The sequence below is a fragment of the Danio aesculapii genome, chromosome 16, assembly GCF_903798145.1.
Source record: "Danio aesculapii chromosome 16, fDanAes4.1, whole genome shotgun sequence".
NCBI classification, from domain to species: Eukaryota; Metazoa; Chordata; class Actinopteri; order Cypriniformes; family Danionidae; genus Danio; species Danio aesculapii.
This window is the reverse complement of record NC_079450.1, coordinates 46957339-46975015: the sequence shown is the minus strand read 5'-3', so window position 1 is coordinate 46975015 and position 17677 is coordinate 46957339. Positions and strand designations below refer to the sequence as shown.

The 17677-nt window shown below is 32.0% G+C and overlaps 1 protein-coding gene across 1 annotated transcript in view; it reads left to right on the top strand.

Annotated features, from left to right (window-relative positions):
- The first annotated feature begins 10013 nt into the window (after window positions 1–10013).
- LOC130243144 (dynein axonemal heavy chain 11) overlaps window positions 10014–17677 on the top strand; it is a 140820-nt gene continuing 133156 nt past the window's right edge. Inside the window, 12 exon segments of the mRNA XM_056475211.1 lie at window positions 10014–10229; window positions 10357–10500; window positions 10710–10906; window positions 11675–11864; window positions 11940–12039; window positions 12135–12346; window positions 13910–14143; window positions 14259–14426; window positions 16701–16817; window positions 16918–17055; window positions 17174–17298; window positions 17400–17595. Of these exon segments, the coding sequence (XP_056331186.1) occupies window positions 10014–10229; window positions 10357–10500; window positions 10710–10906; window positions 11675–11864; window positions 11940–12039; window positions 12135–12346; window positions 13910–14143; window positions 14259–14426; window positions 16701–16817; window positions 16918–17055; window positions 17174–17298; window positions 17400–17595 (2037 nt within the window).

Below are 17677 nucleotides of genomic sequence, written 5' to 3'. Positions count from 1 at the left end.
TAAAGTGCGATTCAAAGGCTTAATTAAGGTAATTAGGCAAGTGATTGTATAACAGTAGTTATATGTATATTGCTCAAGGGGGCTAATAATAATGACCTTAAAATAGATTTCAAAATATTTAAACCATTTTTTCTATAGCCAAAATAAAACAAAGACTTTCTCCAGAAGAAAAAAATATTATAGGAAATACTGTGAAAAATTTCTTGCTCTGTAAAGGAAATTTGGGAAATATTTATTTATTTAAAAAAAAAGAAAAAATTCACAAGAGGGCGAATAAATTTGACTTCAACTGATAATCGTTTTGAATAATCGTAATTACAATTATGACCAAAATAATCGTGATTATGATTTTTCCCATAATCGAGCAGCCCTAACTGTGGACACACAATGCCTACACAAAGTTCTGTCCAAACAGCTTACAAAAGTTGATTTTGATCATAGGTGCCCTTTAAAATTTAAGGATTTTCTTCAGTGAATGATTTTTTAATGTGTAAACAGCTTACTGCTAATGTTCTTTATGAAAGCCTTTGCTTTTTTAAAAAATAAATATACTATAATTAATAATTATTCAGTAATTAACCATTTTTCTTGTCTTTCCTCATGAGGTAATTCTGCACATATCCATGTATTTTTATAATAGGTTACGCATGTATTAAAAGAATTTACCTTTAAAAATCTAGTACGACACAGTGCTCTGCCTGTGGCAATACAAATGTGATGTGTTGTTTTCTCAGTTAGTCAAGATTTTAAGATTAGTTTATGTTAGGATAAGATTTATGTGTTTTCATGCAGGGACAGAACTCCCCGAATGCTGTCATCGCATGTTTCATTCACAACCCTGCTGGCAAATCTAACACAACTATGTGACTATAGGGCTCTAGTCTACACAATGACAATCCTCAGGCAGGAGTTTAACACGCTGCTGCTGGCAGAGTCTCGCTTTACACTCACAAAAGATGTGCACTTGAGTCTTTAGTTCCCTTGTAAAGTGGACACCACGGCGGGAAGTGCATACTGAAGAGCAAAGCAAACAGTCAACAGCATTAAATCACCCCTCAGATGAACTCATAAATGAAGAAGATTAAAGCCTGTTTTGGCTAAATTTGACCTACTTATACACATTGATGTTTTGTTGACATTCTGAAAATACATATTTGTTCGTGAAAATTTTGTTTTATTTTATTATTACTAACCAAAAATAGTCATTTTAGATATATATTCAATATAATATATATTAAAAACATTTTTTATTATTTCTCTTTAGATAAACAGCAAGTTGAATAAAATTCATCTTATATTACTAATACAAAGCTATTTTTCATTTTTCTTGATATGTATTGTGTACTCTCTAAAAATGACAATTAAATCTGTTTTGTAAAGTTTGTACCTCATTATACACTTTAATGTTTTGTTGACATTCTGTAAATATGCATTGTTGAAAATGTAGTTTTATTTTATTATTTTGAGCCAAAAATAATATCATTTTTAGATATAAAAATGTTATGATTTATTAAAAACTTTATTATTTCTGTTTACATGTGCATCGTTTATGTAAAGATAAACAAAGAAAGTTTAATTAACATTAATCTTAGTTTATACATTACTAATACAAAGCTTTTTTATAATATGCTTTGTGTACATTCTAAGCAAATGTTGAAATGCTTCAGATGAACTCATAAATACAGATTAAACCTGTTTTTTAAAGTTTTTACTTCATTATACATTTAAAATATTTGTTGACATTCTGTAAATACGCATTTCGTCACCTTGGAATTATAAGGTTCTATCTGGGTTCTTAATAATTTTGAGATGTTGAGCTTCAAAGTTTTTGCAATCCATATAGCAAGCAGTATGTGTGTAACATTTTTTCTTTTTTTAATAAAAAGTCTTTAAAATGTAAACAACTTATAAAAAACATCCCATAATGTAAATAAGTTGTCATTTAATAAGAATATGTCAATAACTCAATTTTGACAAAAATGGCAGATGGAACCTATAATTCTGAGGTGACGATTTGTTGAAAATGTAGTTTTATTTTAATAGTCTGATGCGAAATAATGTCATTTTAGCAATATAAATTCTGACGATTTTTGAAAACTTTTGTCATTTCTATTTCAATGTACATAGTTTATGTAAACATAAACAAAGAAAGTTTAAGTAAAATTTATCTTAGTTTACATATTACTAGTACAAAACTCTCATAACTGCTCTCTAAGCAAATGCTGAGTTGCTTCAGATGAAGATTAAACCCGTTTTGTAAAGTTTTTACTTCATTATACACTTTAACAGTTTGTTGACATTCTGTAAATACACATTTGTGTTGAAAATGTCATTTTATTTTATTATGAGTCAAATTTAATATAATTTTAGATATAAAAATTGATGATTTACAGAAAACTTTTTTATTATTTCTGTTTTCATGTGCATAGTTTATGTAAAGATAAAAACAGAAAGTTGAATAAAATGCATCTTAGTCTATATATTACTAATACAAAACATTTTCATTTTTCTTTATCTGTTGTGTACTCTCTAAACAAATGTTGAGTTGATTCAGATGAACTCAAAGATTAAACCTGTTTTGTAAAGTTTGTCCTCATTATACACTTAAAATGTTTTGTTGACATTCTGTAAATACACATTTTTTTGTGAAAATATTATTTTATTTTATTCTTTTCAGTCAAAAATAATAATTTTTAGATATAAAAATTTGGATTATTTACTGAAAACTTTTATTATTTCTGTTTCCATACAGTAAATAGTTTATTTAAAGATAAACACAGAAAATTTAATGAAATTTATCTTGGTTTATGTATAATATTGCAAAGCTATTTTTCATTTGATATCTATTATGTACTCTTAAAAAATGTTTAGTTGATGTTTTTGTTGTTGAAAATGTAGTTTTTTATTATTATTATTATTATTATTATTATTATTATTATTATTATTATTATTATTAGGCAAAAATGTCATTTTAGATCTATAAATTCTGATGATTCTTTCGGTAAAGTTAAACAAGGAACATTTCATTAAAATTATTCTTAGTTTATATATTACTTATACAAAACTAGTTTTCATTTTTCTTGATATGTATTGTGTACTCTCAAATATCTTTTTTGTAAAGTTTTTACTTCATTACACACTTAAAATGGTTTGTTGACATCCTGATAATATACATTTGTTGTTGAAAATGTAGCTTTATTTTATTATTTTGAGCCAAAAATAATATAATTTTAGATATAAAAATTGATTTTGATGATTTATTGAAAACTTTTTAATTATTTCTGTTTCCACATAGTTTATTTAAATATAAAAACAGAAAGCTGAATAAAATTCATCTTAGATTATAAATAATAATACAAAGCTATTTTTAATTTGTCTTTATATGCATTGTGTACTCTTGAGTTAATGTTGAGTTAATTCAGATGAACTCTTAAACAAAGATTAAAGCTGTTTTGTAAATTTTACCTCATAATACACATTAATGTTTTGTTGACATTCTGTAATTTTTTTGTTATTGAAAATGTTGTTTAATTTTGATTATTGTTAGCCTTTTTTATTTTAGATCTATAACGTCTGATAATTTGTTGAAAACTATTTTTATTATTTCTGTTTCCATGTACATAGTTCATGTAAAGATCAACATGGAACGTTTTGATTCTGATAATATGCAGTAGTTGTTGAAAATGTTGTTTTATTTTATTATTCTGAGCTAAAAATAATACAATTTTTAGATATAAAAAGTTTGATGATTTGTTGAAAATCTGTTTCCATAAACATAGTTTACATATGTATCTTAGTTTATATAAAAAATAACAAAGCTATTTTTTCATTTTTCTTGATATGCATTGTGTGCTCTCAAAAATATGTTGAGTCAATACAGATAAACTCATAAATGAAGAGCATATAAATAACATAAACACATAAATAAACCTGTTTAGTGAAGTTTTTACCTCATTATACACCTTGATATTTTGTTGAGTTTCTATAAATACATACTTTGTTATTTTTTTCCTATTTCTTTGTGAGTCATGATATTGCCATTACATCTGAATTCAATGATTTATTAAAAATATTTCAAATTTTTCTTGAAATGTATGTGTGTACTTAGGGTAAAATTGGGTTCAGATTTTGGTAAAAAATGAACAAACACTACTTTGGGGTTAGTAACATATTCATTTATTTATTCATTTTCTTTTTGGCTTAGTCCCTTTATTAATCAGGAGTTGCCACAGCAGAATGAACCACCAACTTATCCAGCATGTGTTTTACGCAGCGGATGCCCTTCCAGCCACAACTCAGCACTAAAAACACCCATACACACTCATTCACACACACTCTCATACACTATGGCCAATTTAGCTAACTCAATTCACCTATAGCGCATGTCTTTGGACTGTGGGGGAAACCGGAGCACCCGGAGGAAACCCACGTGAACATGGAGAGAACATGCAAACTCAACACAGAAATGTCAACTGACCCAGCCGGGGCTCGAACCAGCGACCTTCTTGCTGTGAGGTGACAGCGCTACCTATTGCGCAACCATGCCGCTGGGTTAGTAATATATATTTTATTTGATTCTATATACAATTTATTTTATTTTTTATTAAAATTATGTGCCTATGCAAACAGACAACAGCATTAAATTAACATTCAGAAAAAAAGACTATTAATGAAAAAACTAAGATCTGTTATCATACATGTGCTGTTGATATTCTGTAAAAAGGCATTCCTTTTGGAGTATTTCTTTGCATAAATAACACAAAAACTGTTATTGAAAACATTATATATCATAACAATGATTGACATCACACCCTTGAAAAACATGTTATAACAAGGTTTTTTTGAGTAGATGTTTTACAATCAGCAAAATTAAAGGAGCTTGTTTAGAAACATTACTTTAAAAATAGGTTTTCAATTTTAAAACCTACTCTTTTGGGTCTTTTGAGTTGCAGACCCGAGTCTTGCAGTCATAGATGAATTTTTTAAGCATTTATTGACCCATCCTCTTCGGGCAGTAAAGCCAGTGTGCAGAATGAGTCGGGGATCACAGGGTGTGCATATTAAAAACTTTTATACTGGCCTCAGAAGCACCTGTGATCTCTCTGTACTAAGTGCTGGGCTGCGAGGTCGTAAATCACGAGCTGTGAGAGGAATATCTCATCGGCTGCCAGCGCTGGGCCGCCTGTGCTGGGATTAAGGAATCAAAAGGCCACGTATAGACTAATGCCACACAGGCCCCTGAGAAATCGGAGACAAAACGGTTCAACGCCACAGACTCTGCACCCCGCACTCAGTCATCCCGCAGGGGGTCTATAGGGCATCTACATATACATGGATTACAGAAATGCTAAAAGATGTAAAAGGGATACATATTGTAGCAGCAACTAATTGTAGCAGCAAGTAATTTATTTAATTATAACAATGAAATATAAATAGATTAAATATAAATTATGTATACAGTTGTACAATTATTATCATCCTGTGAATTTTGTATTGTTTTTAAAATACTTCCCAAGTGATGTTTAAAATTTATACAGTATTTCCTATAATATTTTCCTTCTGTAGAAAGTCTATTTCTATTAGTTTGGCTGTAATAAAAGCAGTTTTTATATATATTTAAAACAATTTTAAGCAATTCTTAACTACTGTCATCCAATAACTTGCCTAATTGACATAACTTAAGTGTTTAAATAACAATTTAAGCTGATTATAGCGTCTTGCAAAATAACTAGTGAAATATTACGTACCGTCATCATGACAAAGAGACTTATAGAAAACTCCCACACATTTTTGCATTATCACTTATTCTACAATGTTTTTTCTTATTTTACTTATACTTATGTTTTACATTTTTAATATTTATGATTATTATAAATTTTTTTACAATTTATTATAATTACCTTTAAGAAAAATGTCTGTTTCCTTTGTTTTCCTTTCAGTGTTTTAATATACAGTCTTCATCTAATATTCATCCATCACAATGAGTAAAGCCAAAGATTAATATCCTGATGTGCAGAAAAGGACTGCTGAGTTTCACAAAATAGAAAGAGGCTATTAGAAAATAGCTAAATGCTTTGAAAAATCACATTTCCACAATTGATGCAGTAATTATGAAATTTCAATCAAAATGAGGTGATACTAATCAGTTTGAGTCTTAAGGTCAGAAAAAAAAGTTCAAACAAAAAACAAACAAACAAATAAATAAATTCCATTATATTTAGATAAGAGGTCAACCTTTCAAATTGGACAGCTTCTATAGTGAGGTGGGAGAAAGGGATAAGGGGATAAAAAGCCCTTCATGCACAGATTTACAGTCAACATGTTCAATCTTTCAATTTTACAGAGATGCCAAAACGTTTGTTGGGTGCAACCACAAACCTTTCAGAGAAGAGTATACTTATAAACCTTTTAATAAATTTAAATGACCCTTTTCCACTCTACAGAACATTTTTTTAAAGGAAATGTTTCCATGTACAGTGCTCAGCATAATTGAATACAGCCCATTTTGTAAATGAATATTTTGATCCATTTCTCAGTGAATATAGGCAATGTATTTTGGTGCATTTAAACAACACAGATTGATTAAACAGATATATTTATTCAAATTATATTTTAGTCACCAAACATATTTAGAAATTGAAAGATAATACAATTAAATTCAAACAAAATATTGCAAAAAAAAAATGACAACCTACAAAAATTTAAACAAAAATTTTCCTCCTTTTAAATTTGTATTTAATATTTTTCTATAACATATAAATTTGGGTGTACTAGTTATTGGACCGTTATCGTACAATATTTTGTAAGATAAGCTCCAGATTTGGCTTCAGTACTCACTAATCTAATGTGTATGCACAAATAATGTATAGCTTCCTATTAAAATATGAATTTAAAAGATTTGTGAGTGGTGTACTTATATATGCTAAGCACTGTAAGAAAATCAAGGACACTCAATGCTATTTTCTTATTTCGTTTTTTTGGGGGCCTGTTTTCTAAGATAAATGGCATCATTGATTCTATCAAACCTTACTGTTGTATATGGTAGAAAGCTAATAGTGGGTCAATGGTGGGATCTTCCATTAGAACAACAATTAAAATCAACACACAAAAATATGCCACAGAGCACAAATGAGAAGTTCTGCCATGGCCACCCCAGTAACCCGAATGGAAAGCAAACCACCTAGGAGAACTTGAGACTGCAAGGGAAAAAAAATGTTGGCCATGCATTATGTGGAATGTCTTTGTTGTTATTTGTTTGTTTTGTTTTTACAAAATTAAAGAAAAAACACTGCATGAGAGCTGTTGGAAAAGGAATACTGCAATTTTAAATGTTTTAAATAAATAGAAATAATTTTGTCCAGCAAGTAAAACAAATTTTAACTGTTTTATTTAGATGAAATTGTATGTAGGCCTACATATACTGTAGATAATTGGTTTAGTCATTTTGTCATTGTAATGTTAAAAACAATCCTGCTTAAAAATGAATAAATTGAAAGATTGGACAAGTCAGACAATGCAGTCTGTATATGAAGACTGGTAACCTGCTTTAATCTTCTTTAAGGTCAATCGGGTAGAACCAGTCTTTTGGGAGGTTTATTAAAAAGGATAAAGCTCGACACATGGGGCTAATGCTTTTCCTGTGGGAACGCTCACATCTGACTCTCCACCCTCTCCTAACGCCAATATTTGCCTATGGAGTCAATTATGACATTCTGGTTCATGTTCGCGTGTGCTAATAATATGTATGGAAACTATATGGAATTCTTTTCCAGCCTCAAGGGAATGTTCCAGAAATTATCATTCATACGGTGCATCCTGAACAGCAGGAAGGAATACGTTGCAACTCGCCGTCCAAATAGATAAAAAAAGGCGTTTATTACCTTCTAAGTGGAGCACTTCAGTCTGTCATATCTCAAGTGACGAACACTTAAAACAAGGAAAGCACGAGATAAGCGGCAGGTTGTTGAATGGTTACTTCCTTTCGACCCCTGGGAGGACGGACGGATCCATCAACAGATGCCCTCGGGTGGAGGATAACAAATTTGTTCTTTTATGAAGCTTGCATAACACCGCAGGGGCGCTCATAGGAAGGCCGCATAAGGCCGGATATCGCATTCTGCTCAGTTCAAACGACATTCCCATGGTTTCCAGGAGTGTAAACGCCAGGAGCGAGTGACTTCCATTGGAAATATGAGACGTGCTTCGGCACGAACTATCGGCGCACTTGTTACACACGCTATACGAATATTCTGGAAATTGTTCTCTAGTTCAATGCATGTTACGTGAGCGAGAATGATTATGCAAATAATAATGTTATCTACTTAATTGACACTTTATTTCAAAGAACGTCAAACCCAACAAAATAATTTATTTGATATTATATAGCATGTATAAATAAATGTGTTTAAATGCGTCTTTTTTAAAGGCAACTAATTAAATGTTTAACCTTAATGGGCATCTCATATTTAGTAAGAAACTACCAAACATTTTCCAAAATGAGGGTGAATTTAAGGGCCCTCAAGTGCTCATCAAGCAGTGTGATCAGGCACAGCACGTCTTTCTTGTCCGTGCTTATTAGTGTGTTTCAATGGCAGAGGCCCCTAGAGGGCATTATTGGTGCACTCACGTGAAAGTCAGCCGAGATTCTTAAGAATTCATCTTAACACCTCAGTTACATTGCTTGTAAACAGGCAGTCTTTATTTGTGCAACAGTGGAAATGTGTATGCCTAGCTTATTATTTATTAGTTCCAGAGTTTTGAAGGTCTAATTTATTAATATATATTTTTTAAGAATACTATTTGAATTCAGTAAAAGTTTAAATGTACAATATAGTTTAAATATAAATTTATTTATTTATTTATTTATTTATTTATGACTATTATGACTATATTTCAAGCGATGATGTATTGGATCAAATTAGAAACTTGATATGAATATAATATTAAAGACGATATTAAAACATTAAAGATGGAAATATTTTTGCAACTTTGGTAATTAGAGTATAATTAAAAACAACAATCAAATAAATATTATCAGTTCAAGAGGAAAAAAGAGGGGGTGCACTTATAATATTTATTTAAACTAAAACAGTCCCAAATTCCCAGGAAATTAATTTATAAATGAATTTGTGATATGTTTCTTTCAAACTCATTTTATAGATAGTTATCAAAATATGTTTGAAAATTAATTACCAAGAATAACTCTTAATCCCTCACTCTTTTTTCACCATCTTGTTATGCTTGCTTTTTTTATTTGTTTGTTTGTGAAAATAATTAAGCTGATTATTAATGTATAGATTAAATAACAAAAAGTGAGATAAGAATATCAAAATTAATAAAATCTGTCTATAAAGATCTGTAGCCTAGGCTATTTAGGTAAAAAAACACCCTTTCAGAACTTTCTTTCTTTCTTTCTTTCTTTCTTTCTTTCTTTCTTTCTTTCTTTCTTTCTTTCTTTCTTTCTGTCACTTATTTGTTTGTTTGTTTGTTGTCTATGTAAATAATCAAGCTGTAACCAAATTAATAACGATTTTGTGTTGTCAACTAATTCTTAAAGGTGTAACGGAAGAACAATTAAAAGAACAATTAAAATGCGATTGGAATCTAATTGGCCTATTCGTAAATAAAGTTTGTCCAAGTTTGTAAAGTTATCATATGTTTACAATGTGTTAGCCTATTGTTTGTTTTATACTAGGCTAAAACATTTGTAGAAATATTTTAATCACAGATGTTGACAAGTGGGACAAAAAAAAAAAACTAAAAATGGGTCGGAATGACTGAAGTGCGGCCTGGTTGGGGTGCTAGTTTCATGTTGGATGGTAACCAAAGCAACAGGACGCTGTTCCGCCCCTTTTTGCACTTTCTTTGAATGAAATCTCTTCAGCGCGCGTGAAGATATGGTACTGTATGTAAACACGTGACACTATTCGCGTTCCACTTGATTCAGAAGACACGCGTCAACTTTTTGTTTTGAGGTTCGGACTGTTTGCGTCTGTTCCACAAGGACAACAAACATGTCAGAAGAGGAAGAAGCGGCGTTTTCTGAAGACCCCAGGGTGCAGTATTTAGGCGAGACACTTTGCCGGATGCTCAACCTCAAAACTGATACGTGGATCAAATTTGTCAACGCAGAAAAAAATGAAACACTTTTTACAGCGTTTTTCGAAACACATATTAGAGTGTTGTTTTTCAGCGTGACAGCGTCTAAAGCTCTATGTGTTTCGACAGAGGTGAGTAAACAAACATACAGGCCTTGTGTTTACATTCTTGTCTGATGTTAATAAAGTTCTGCAACTTATAAATACATCTAAATGTATATATTTTAAGAATAACCCGTGGCTTTTGTGTGCACATTAGTTCTGCCATCTGTCTAAAGACAAGAAAGTTTATGTTTTGAAAAAAGGAAATGGCCCCATCCATCCAGAAAACTGTAGGAGTTTTTTACTCTTCGGGGTGCTGTCAACCTGTTTTCTGCCACAGCTGTCAGACACCATGGAGAAGGTAATGAACACTTGTAGACCCCTCAGGTCCACCACAGTTTGATCTGCTGTCAAAAAGAAGTAAATAAATACACAGTGAAATGGAATATTAGCAGGCACGCCCACTATCAAAAGCTGTATGTTTTATATGATCACAAGTTTATAGTTTGAATGTAAAATTTCCAGTTAAACATTAAAAGTCTGTAAAATGTGTCAATGTTTTGTTACAAGGTGTGTCTACCGCTTCTGTCAAACAAGAAGAATCACCAAATGTGGCCGAATGTCATATCACAGGATGTGAAGCAGCACATAGAGAATTTGCAAAGCAGGGTGACTGTGGTGAATGGACAATATTATGGCAAAACCATTCTTCCCATTCCTGCCATCAGAGAATGGATCGAGCAGTGTCAGGAGGCAACAATCATGCTGTATGAGTCTTTCTTGTTTTATTTAAATTTTGAATACATTACTCATAGACTACTTACTGTAAACAAAACGTTTCAAACTTTTATTAAAGAAATACTACTTCAGTAAGAATTATTTAAAGTTGATTAGACGTGACCATAAAGCAGTGCAAAAATGGGTTTCACAGAATATTTAACTGTAACATTTTAAGGGGTGATTCCTTTTCAAATATTTCCCAAGTAGTTTACTGATTGGTACGTTTTATTTCAACATTTTTAAATATAATAGTGTTAATAACATATTTTTAAAGATACTAGTATTCAGGTTAATTAAATTAACTAAGCAAGTTAGGTTAATTTGGCACGTCATTGGACAACTGTGGTTTGCTCTGTAGCAAAAAAAATAAATAAAAAATCAAGGGGTCAAATAATATTGACAATTATCTATCTATCTTTTTATTCATTCATTCATTTTCTTTTTGGCTTAGTCCCTTTATTAATCTGGGGTCGCCACAGTGGAATGAACCGCCAACTTATCCAGCATATGTTTTTACGCAGCGGATGCCCTTCCAGCCACACTATACTATATATATTTAATTCTAGCCAAAATAAAGAAAGTCTTTAGATTAAAATCATAAAAACACAACAGTGAAATATTTATTAAGGCTAATACTATTGTCTTCTATAATACTATTTGTCTTTTAATCATTATTAATCCTCATTTTCATAAAAAAAAGCAGTCAAGGAAATTTTATTTTGACCAAAGCATCAATTTTCTCATTTGCATACAAGGCATGACAGTCGTAACAGGGCCATGATACATGCTATTGAGTCCATGGTCATCAGCTGGACACACATGATCCATAAAGTCTTAAGAGAAGATTCTACTGAACTGATTGTAAAAGGGTTGAATCCAGGACCAAAAACTGAACTTGACTTCTGGAGGTCCAGAAAAACAAACATTCAGAGCATTCATGAACAGGTTTGTCCAGCAACAGTCACTTGACAATTATAATGAACATATGATAATGTACTGAAGTCCTTTTTTCAATTTCAGCTACAGAATCCATGTGTTCAAAAAATGATGAGGATTCTGGAAGTTATAGACAGCAGTTATTTGCCCTCATTCAAAGCTTTGACGGAAGCTGTTTCTGATGGTAAGGCAGTGGTTTCACCACATATGATAATTACTGTTGAATTTTGTACTATTTTTGCTACTTTGTTAGAACTCTTTTGTATATTTGTCACGCAGCTTTGCAGGAAGCCAGGGCTATAGACCTTCATCTTCAGCCTTTAGGATCATTGCTGTCTCAGTTGGAAGAGACTGAGTTTCCATCTTTCCCTGCCCTCATTCCACCAGTCTTTCATCTTATATTTCTGGTCTGGAGTCACTGTTCATTCTATCGTTCACCAGCACGCATTGTTTCTCTGCTGCAGGAGCTCTGCAACTTCTTCATTCAGCAGGTATGACACATGTGAGAAGTTTCTTATATATGTATATAAGACACACAGTTGAAGTCAGAATTATTAGCCCCCCTGAATTATTAGCCCCCCTGTTTATTTTTTACCCCAATTTCTGTTTAGCGGAGAGAAGATTTTCTAACACATTTCTAACCATAATAGTTTTAATAACTCATTTCTAATAACTGATTTATTTTATCTTTGCCGTGATGACAGTGAATAATATTTTACTAGAGATTTTTCAAGACACTTCTATACAGCTTAAAGTGACATTTTAAAGGCTTAACTAGTTTAATTGGGTTAACTAGGCAGATTAAGGTAATTAGGCAAGTTATTGTTTAATGATGGTTTGTTCTGTAGACTATCGAAAAATATATAGCTTAAATTGGCTAATAATATTGACGTTAAAATGGTTCATAAAATTTTTTAAAATTGCTTTTATTCTAGCCGAAATAAAACAAATAAGACTTTCTCCAGAAGAAAAATTTTATCAGACATACAGTGGAAAATTCTTTAGTCTGTTAAACATCATTTGGGAAATATTTAAAAAAGATTTTCGAGAAAGAAATTCAAAGGGGGGCTAATAATTCTGACTTCAACTATATATATATATATATATATATATATATATATATATATATATATACTATATACACACACACACACACACACACACACACACACACACACACACACACACACACACACACACACAAAAGCACATTAAAGTCCAGTGAGGTGTCTTCTTGTTTAATCAAATAACAATTGTGTAGTGGTCATATGCATGGTTGAAACAATGTTCTGTTTTCCATTGTTTATCATTATAATATATTATCAAAACTATTTAAATTCCTAGATTGAGGTAGTGCCAGGGGGAGAGAGTTCCATAGTGTGGACTACACAACAGTAACGTACCTACCTCGATGAAATGCAAAATACATGGACCAAAAAGTCTGGGCTCACACTCCATGGTTTGGTGTGATTGAGCAAGATTACAAGATAAAAAGTAATTTGGGGTAGGAGCAAGACCATATTTGTTATTATTATTATTTATTAAAGTTGGGCGATCTCATTTTTACTCACATTTACTCTAAGATTAGTTTAACCAGTAATTTAATCTAAGTAGCAAGCTGTATACATTTGCATATTGTCAGCATAACATTGATTATAAACCATGATGGTAAATAATTTGTCAGAAAGGCATTATTTATAGTAAATAATTAATAAGATTGGACCAAGGACAGGACCCTGGGGAACTACCTGGGGAGTTTTATCAATCTTCCGATTATCTTTTTTTGTGTTTAACAGCAGAAACTCAAACTGCTTTGCAAGAAATAGAGTATAGTATTACATAATTATCAGTTTTAAGTGAACTGTCTCTTAACATGTTTGTTTTTTGGTGTCATTGACCCATACATTATTTAACATGTATAAAAATGATCTTTGGCCAAGTAATTACATATTAATTGTTTGAGCTTTACATTCAAGGACATTGGGAAGGCATATTGTTGAAATAGAGTCAAAAATGTCCTTGTTAACCAAAACTACAATCTTTCCTCCATCAAGGCCTCTTCACATCTCGGGGCAGATGAGCTGCTGAGAGCAGAGATTGAAGATGCTTTGGAGAAAATACAGACTGTATTGGGAGTTTTTGGATGTGTCAGGGAAACATTCAAGGCGTACAGACAGAAAGTGGTTGCTTTGACCAGTCATTATTCTTCAGCAAAGTGCTGGGATTTCCCTTCGGCTCTTGTTTTCACTCGATTTGATGGCATCTTGGCTCGTGTTTTAAAGTTAAAGGTAAGCCCTAGATTTTTCAAAGTCATAACCTGCACTTACTATTCAGTTTTATTTGGATAAAAGTGTTCTTGTTGTAAGACAGTAACATTTGTAAAGAGTTGATTCCATTTTCCAGGCCCTTTTCACCACTATGCTGGAGTTCCAAAGGATGGAGAAGCTGGTTTTTGGAGGTCTCAGAGGAAGAGTTTACACTGAGCAGGTCTCTCGGTTACATAAAGAGTTTCTTCTTCTCTGCAAAGCCATAAAGGATCAAGAATACAATCCACTCGATTTGACTTCTCAGGTATGGTTGCTAGGAATATACACCAAAGACACCTTACTGAATACACCTCGCAGATTGAAAAACTTTTGCCTTCAGAACAGATTTAATTCTTTGTAGCATAGTTACAGTAATTTGCTGAAAATATTCCTCACAGATTTTAGTCCATATAGAAATGAAAGCATTGGTTGAAAGGTTTGTTAGCTGAACAACCATGATGCCAATATCCTGTTTCTCAATATCATATATCAGTGTTCTATCGAATTGAGATCTGGTGATTGTATGGCCATTTGATTACAGTGTATATGATACTGAGTATAGCATAGTGGTGTTCAAGAAACTATGTATTTGTGAACTTGTGACATGCACCAGCAGCAGCCTGAATTGTTGATATATGTCAGGATGGATCATGCTTTGTTGTTATTTGTGCAAAAGCCTGAAGGTACTGTTCAAATCCAGAATCATCAGATCAGACAAGCTTTTCCCAATGTTCTATAGTTAAATTCTAGTGAGGCTGTGTGAATTGTAGCTGCAGATTGCTGTTGATAGCTGACAGGAATGGCACAGGTGTCTCTTCTTCTGCTGCTGTAGCTCATCAGCTTCAAGGTTTTTTGTGTTGTGCTTAGACAAGCTCTTTGTCAAACCTGCATGTTGTAGTGAGTGGTTTTTTGAGTTACCTTTGTATAAGAATAGTATTGTTTCAGCTCATTTTAAATAGGTCATTTGAACAAGCAACAAAATATCTTTTTTGAGTGAAAAAAGGAGAACCAACGAACCTTCAAATATTTTAATCAACAAAATTATCAAAGCAAACAGGCAGTGACAGCCCCTCACAGATGTCTGCTGCCTAAAGAAACAGAAACCAAATATAACATGTTCCATTTTCAGAGCTCCACTGAGACTCGAGGCCGGTGTGGCATACAGGTGACACTAGTTAACACTCCTTTCACTCTCACAGCTCTCGACCCTGCCCCACTCGCTACACTTATAAATGGTCCTGTGAAAATCCCAGTAGATCAGCATTTACTGGAATATTCAGACTATGCCCATCTGACACTAACAAACATGCCACACTCAATGTTGCAGTGCTCAGAATAAATAAGTACACCTCTTTAGAAAAATTCTACTAATATGAATATAGCCAATATATTTTTTATGTATTTAAACAAAAAAGTGGCAGTTCATTCCGCTGTGGTGACCCCAGATTAATAAAGGGACTAAGCCGAAAAGAAAATGAATGAATGAACAAAACAGTTTTATTAAATAGGTGCATTCATTAAAATAAGAGTTTGCTCACCTAAAATCATTAGGAATAGAAACATAATACATTTAACTTCAAGCAATTTATTCCTGAAAAAAGCAAACTACAAAAAGAAGTTTTTTTGCTGGTTTATTAGGATTTTATTTAATATTTTTCTACAACATTACTTTGGGTGTATAATTTTTAGACTGTGATTTATTTATTTATTTTTTTTGTTAGATTAGTTCCAGCTTTGGCTTTGGTGTGACTAATATAATATACAGTATATGCATGAATATATTATTGTAAAGCATCATATATTATGTAAAGCATCAAATTTAAAACAGAGATCTGTGAGGGGTGTACTCATTTATCCTGAGCACTGTTCTTTAACCGCCTTCTTCTCATCCTAATGATCTATTTGAACTTTTTTTTTGTCCAAAACAATCATCTACACCAAAGTGACTATTGAGTGTATTAGAATTAGCCATCAGATAATGACACTTCCAATAAGTCAAATATATAAAAAATAACCTTGCCATATCTCATAGGTTGATAATATGCATCACTGATATTGTCAGCGACAATGTCAGAGTGAAAGAACGAAAAAATAGTACAGTATGTGAATGTTTAATTCTGTTGCAAAATATAGCCATCATGCTTGCTGTAGTTCTGAAAGTGACATTTTTGTAGCGCTCATGAGGCTTTGTTGTGAATTATATGGTAGGGTACAGCATAATGTCTGATATTTATCTTTTTTTTTCTATAATTTGTCATGTTATCCTTGTTTAAAACAAATATTAGTAAATAATTAATGAATCATTAGTAAAAATTATTTTAGTCAACTTATATTGCTTAGTAGATCCTTATAGATTCTATAATATAGTCTAATACTGTACATGCTTGTTAGTGACATATTTAAAGTTACTATGAATTGTTATACCCGTAATTTTTTGAACATTAACATACCCATAAATATTTTAGAACAGAAGTTAATGTTTAAAGCACATTTAAAGCTAGCTTTTTTTAAATACTTCATATTTATGTGTTGTTTAAAGGATTTTGAAAAAGACTTTTCCAGTTTCCAAGAAAAAGTGGCAGATTTTGATCGACAACTGTCCAATATTTTATGCCTGGCTTTTCAAGATTGTTCAGGGTTGGAATCAGTTTTCAAAGTAAGTCATTCTGATGGATTTAGTTAGAATTGTAGAGAAAAATAGAATATAGCCTAACCTAAACTATGAAATTCACTGGTCAATCTGCATATGTTTGAAGCTGGTCACCGTGTTCAAACCCCTCTTGGACAGAGACATCATAAAGGAATCTTTAATTCCTAAGTTTCTTGAAGTGACTGAGCTTTTTGAAGAGGAACTTGACAGGTGCAAACACCTGTTTGATACACATCTTGAACAGGTAAAGTAGTTTGCCAAAGGACTGTTGTTCTTTTACATACAGAAAAAGATTATACAAGCTTTATCATTATATATCAGAAAATCATTATATTGCAATATATCATATCATTATATTTCAGAAAAAGAGGAACAAACTACATTTGAACAAGAACATGCCTGCAATGACCGGGTCTCTGAAGTGGGCAAAAATGCTAAGAGACAGAATTCAAATCCCTTGGAACAATTTTCGACTTGTTCTAGAAATGTAAGTGTTTCAAAGATTTTATGAAGATCATTATTGTTTTCCTTTTTTATTTTAATGGTGCAAGACAATTTAAAAAAGAGTTTGGTGAATTTGTAATATAGGGAAATGGAAGGAGCAGAAATGGAGCTGGCTTTGCATAAGTACCTGGAGATGTCCTCTCTTTTGGATGAGTACGAGAAGCAGGTCTATTTGAGATGGTGTGGTGATATTAACCATGTCTGCCAGATGAACCTCGATCAGCCCCTAATCAAAAGAGATCCTACCACTGACCTGCTGTCGGTAAACATCAATCAGGAGGTGAAGAACATAACTGTAGTGTGTTTGAAATGTACCACCGCATAAGGCAGTCATTTCAGTTCTTAGACCATCTAATTTTGGG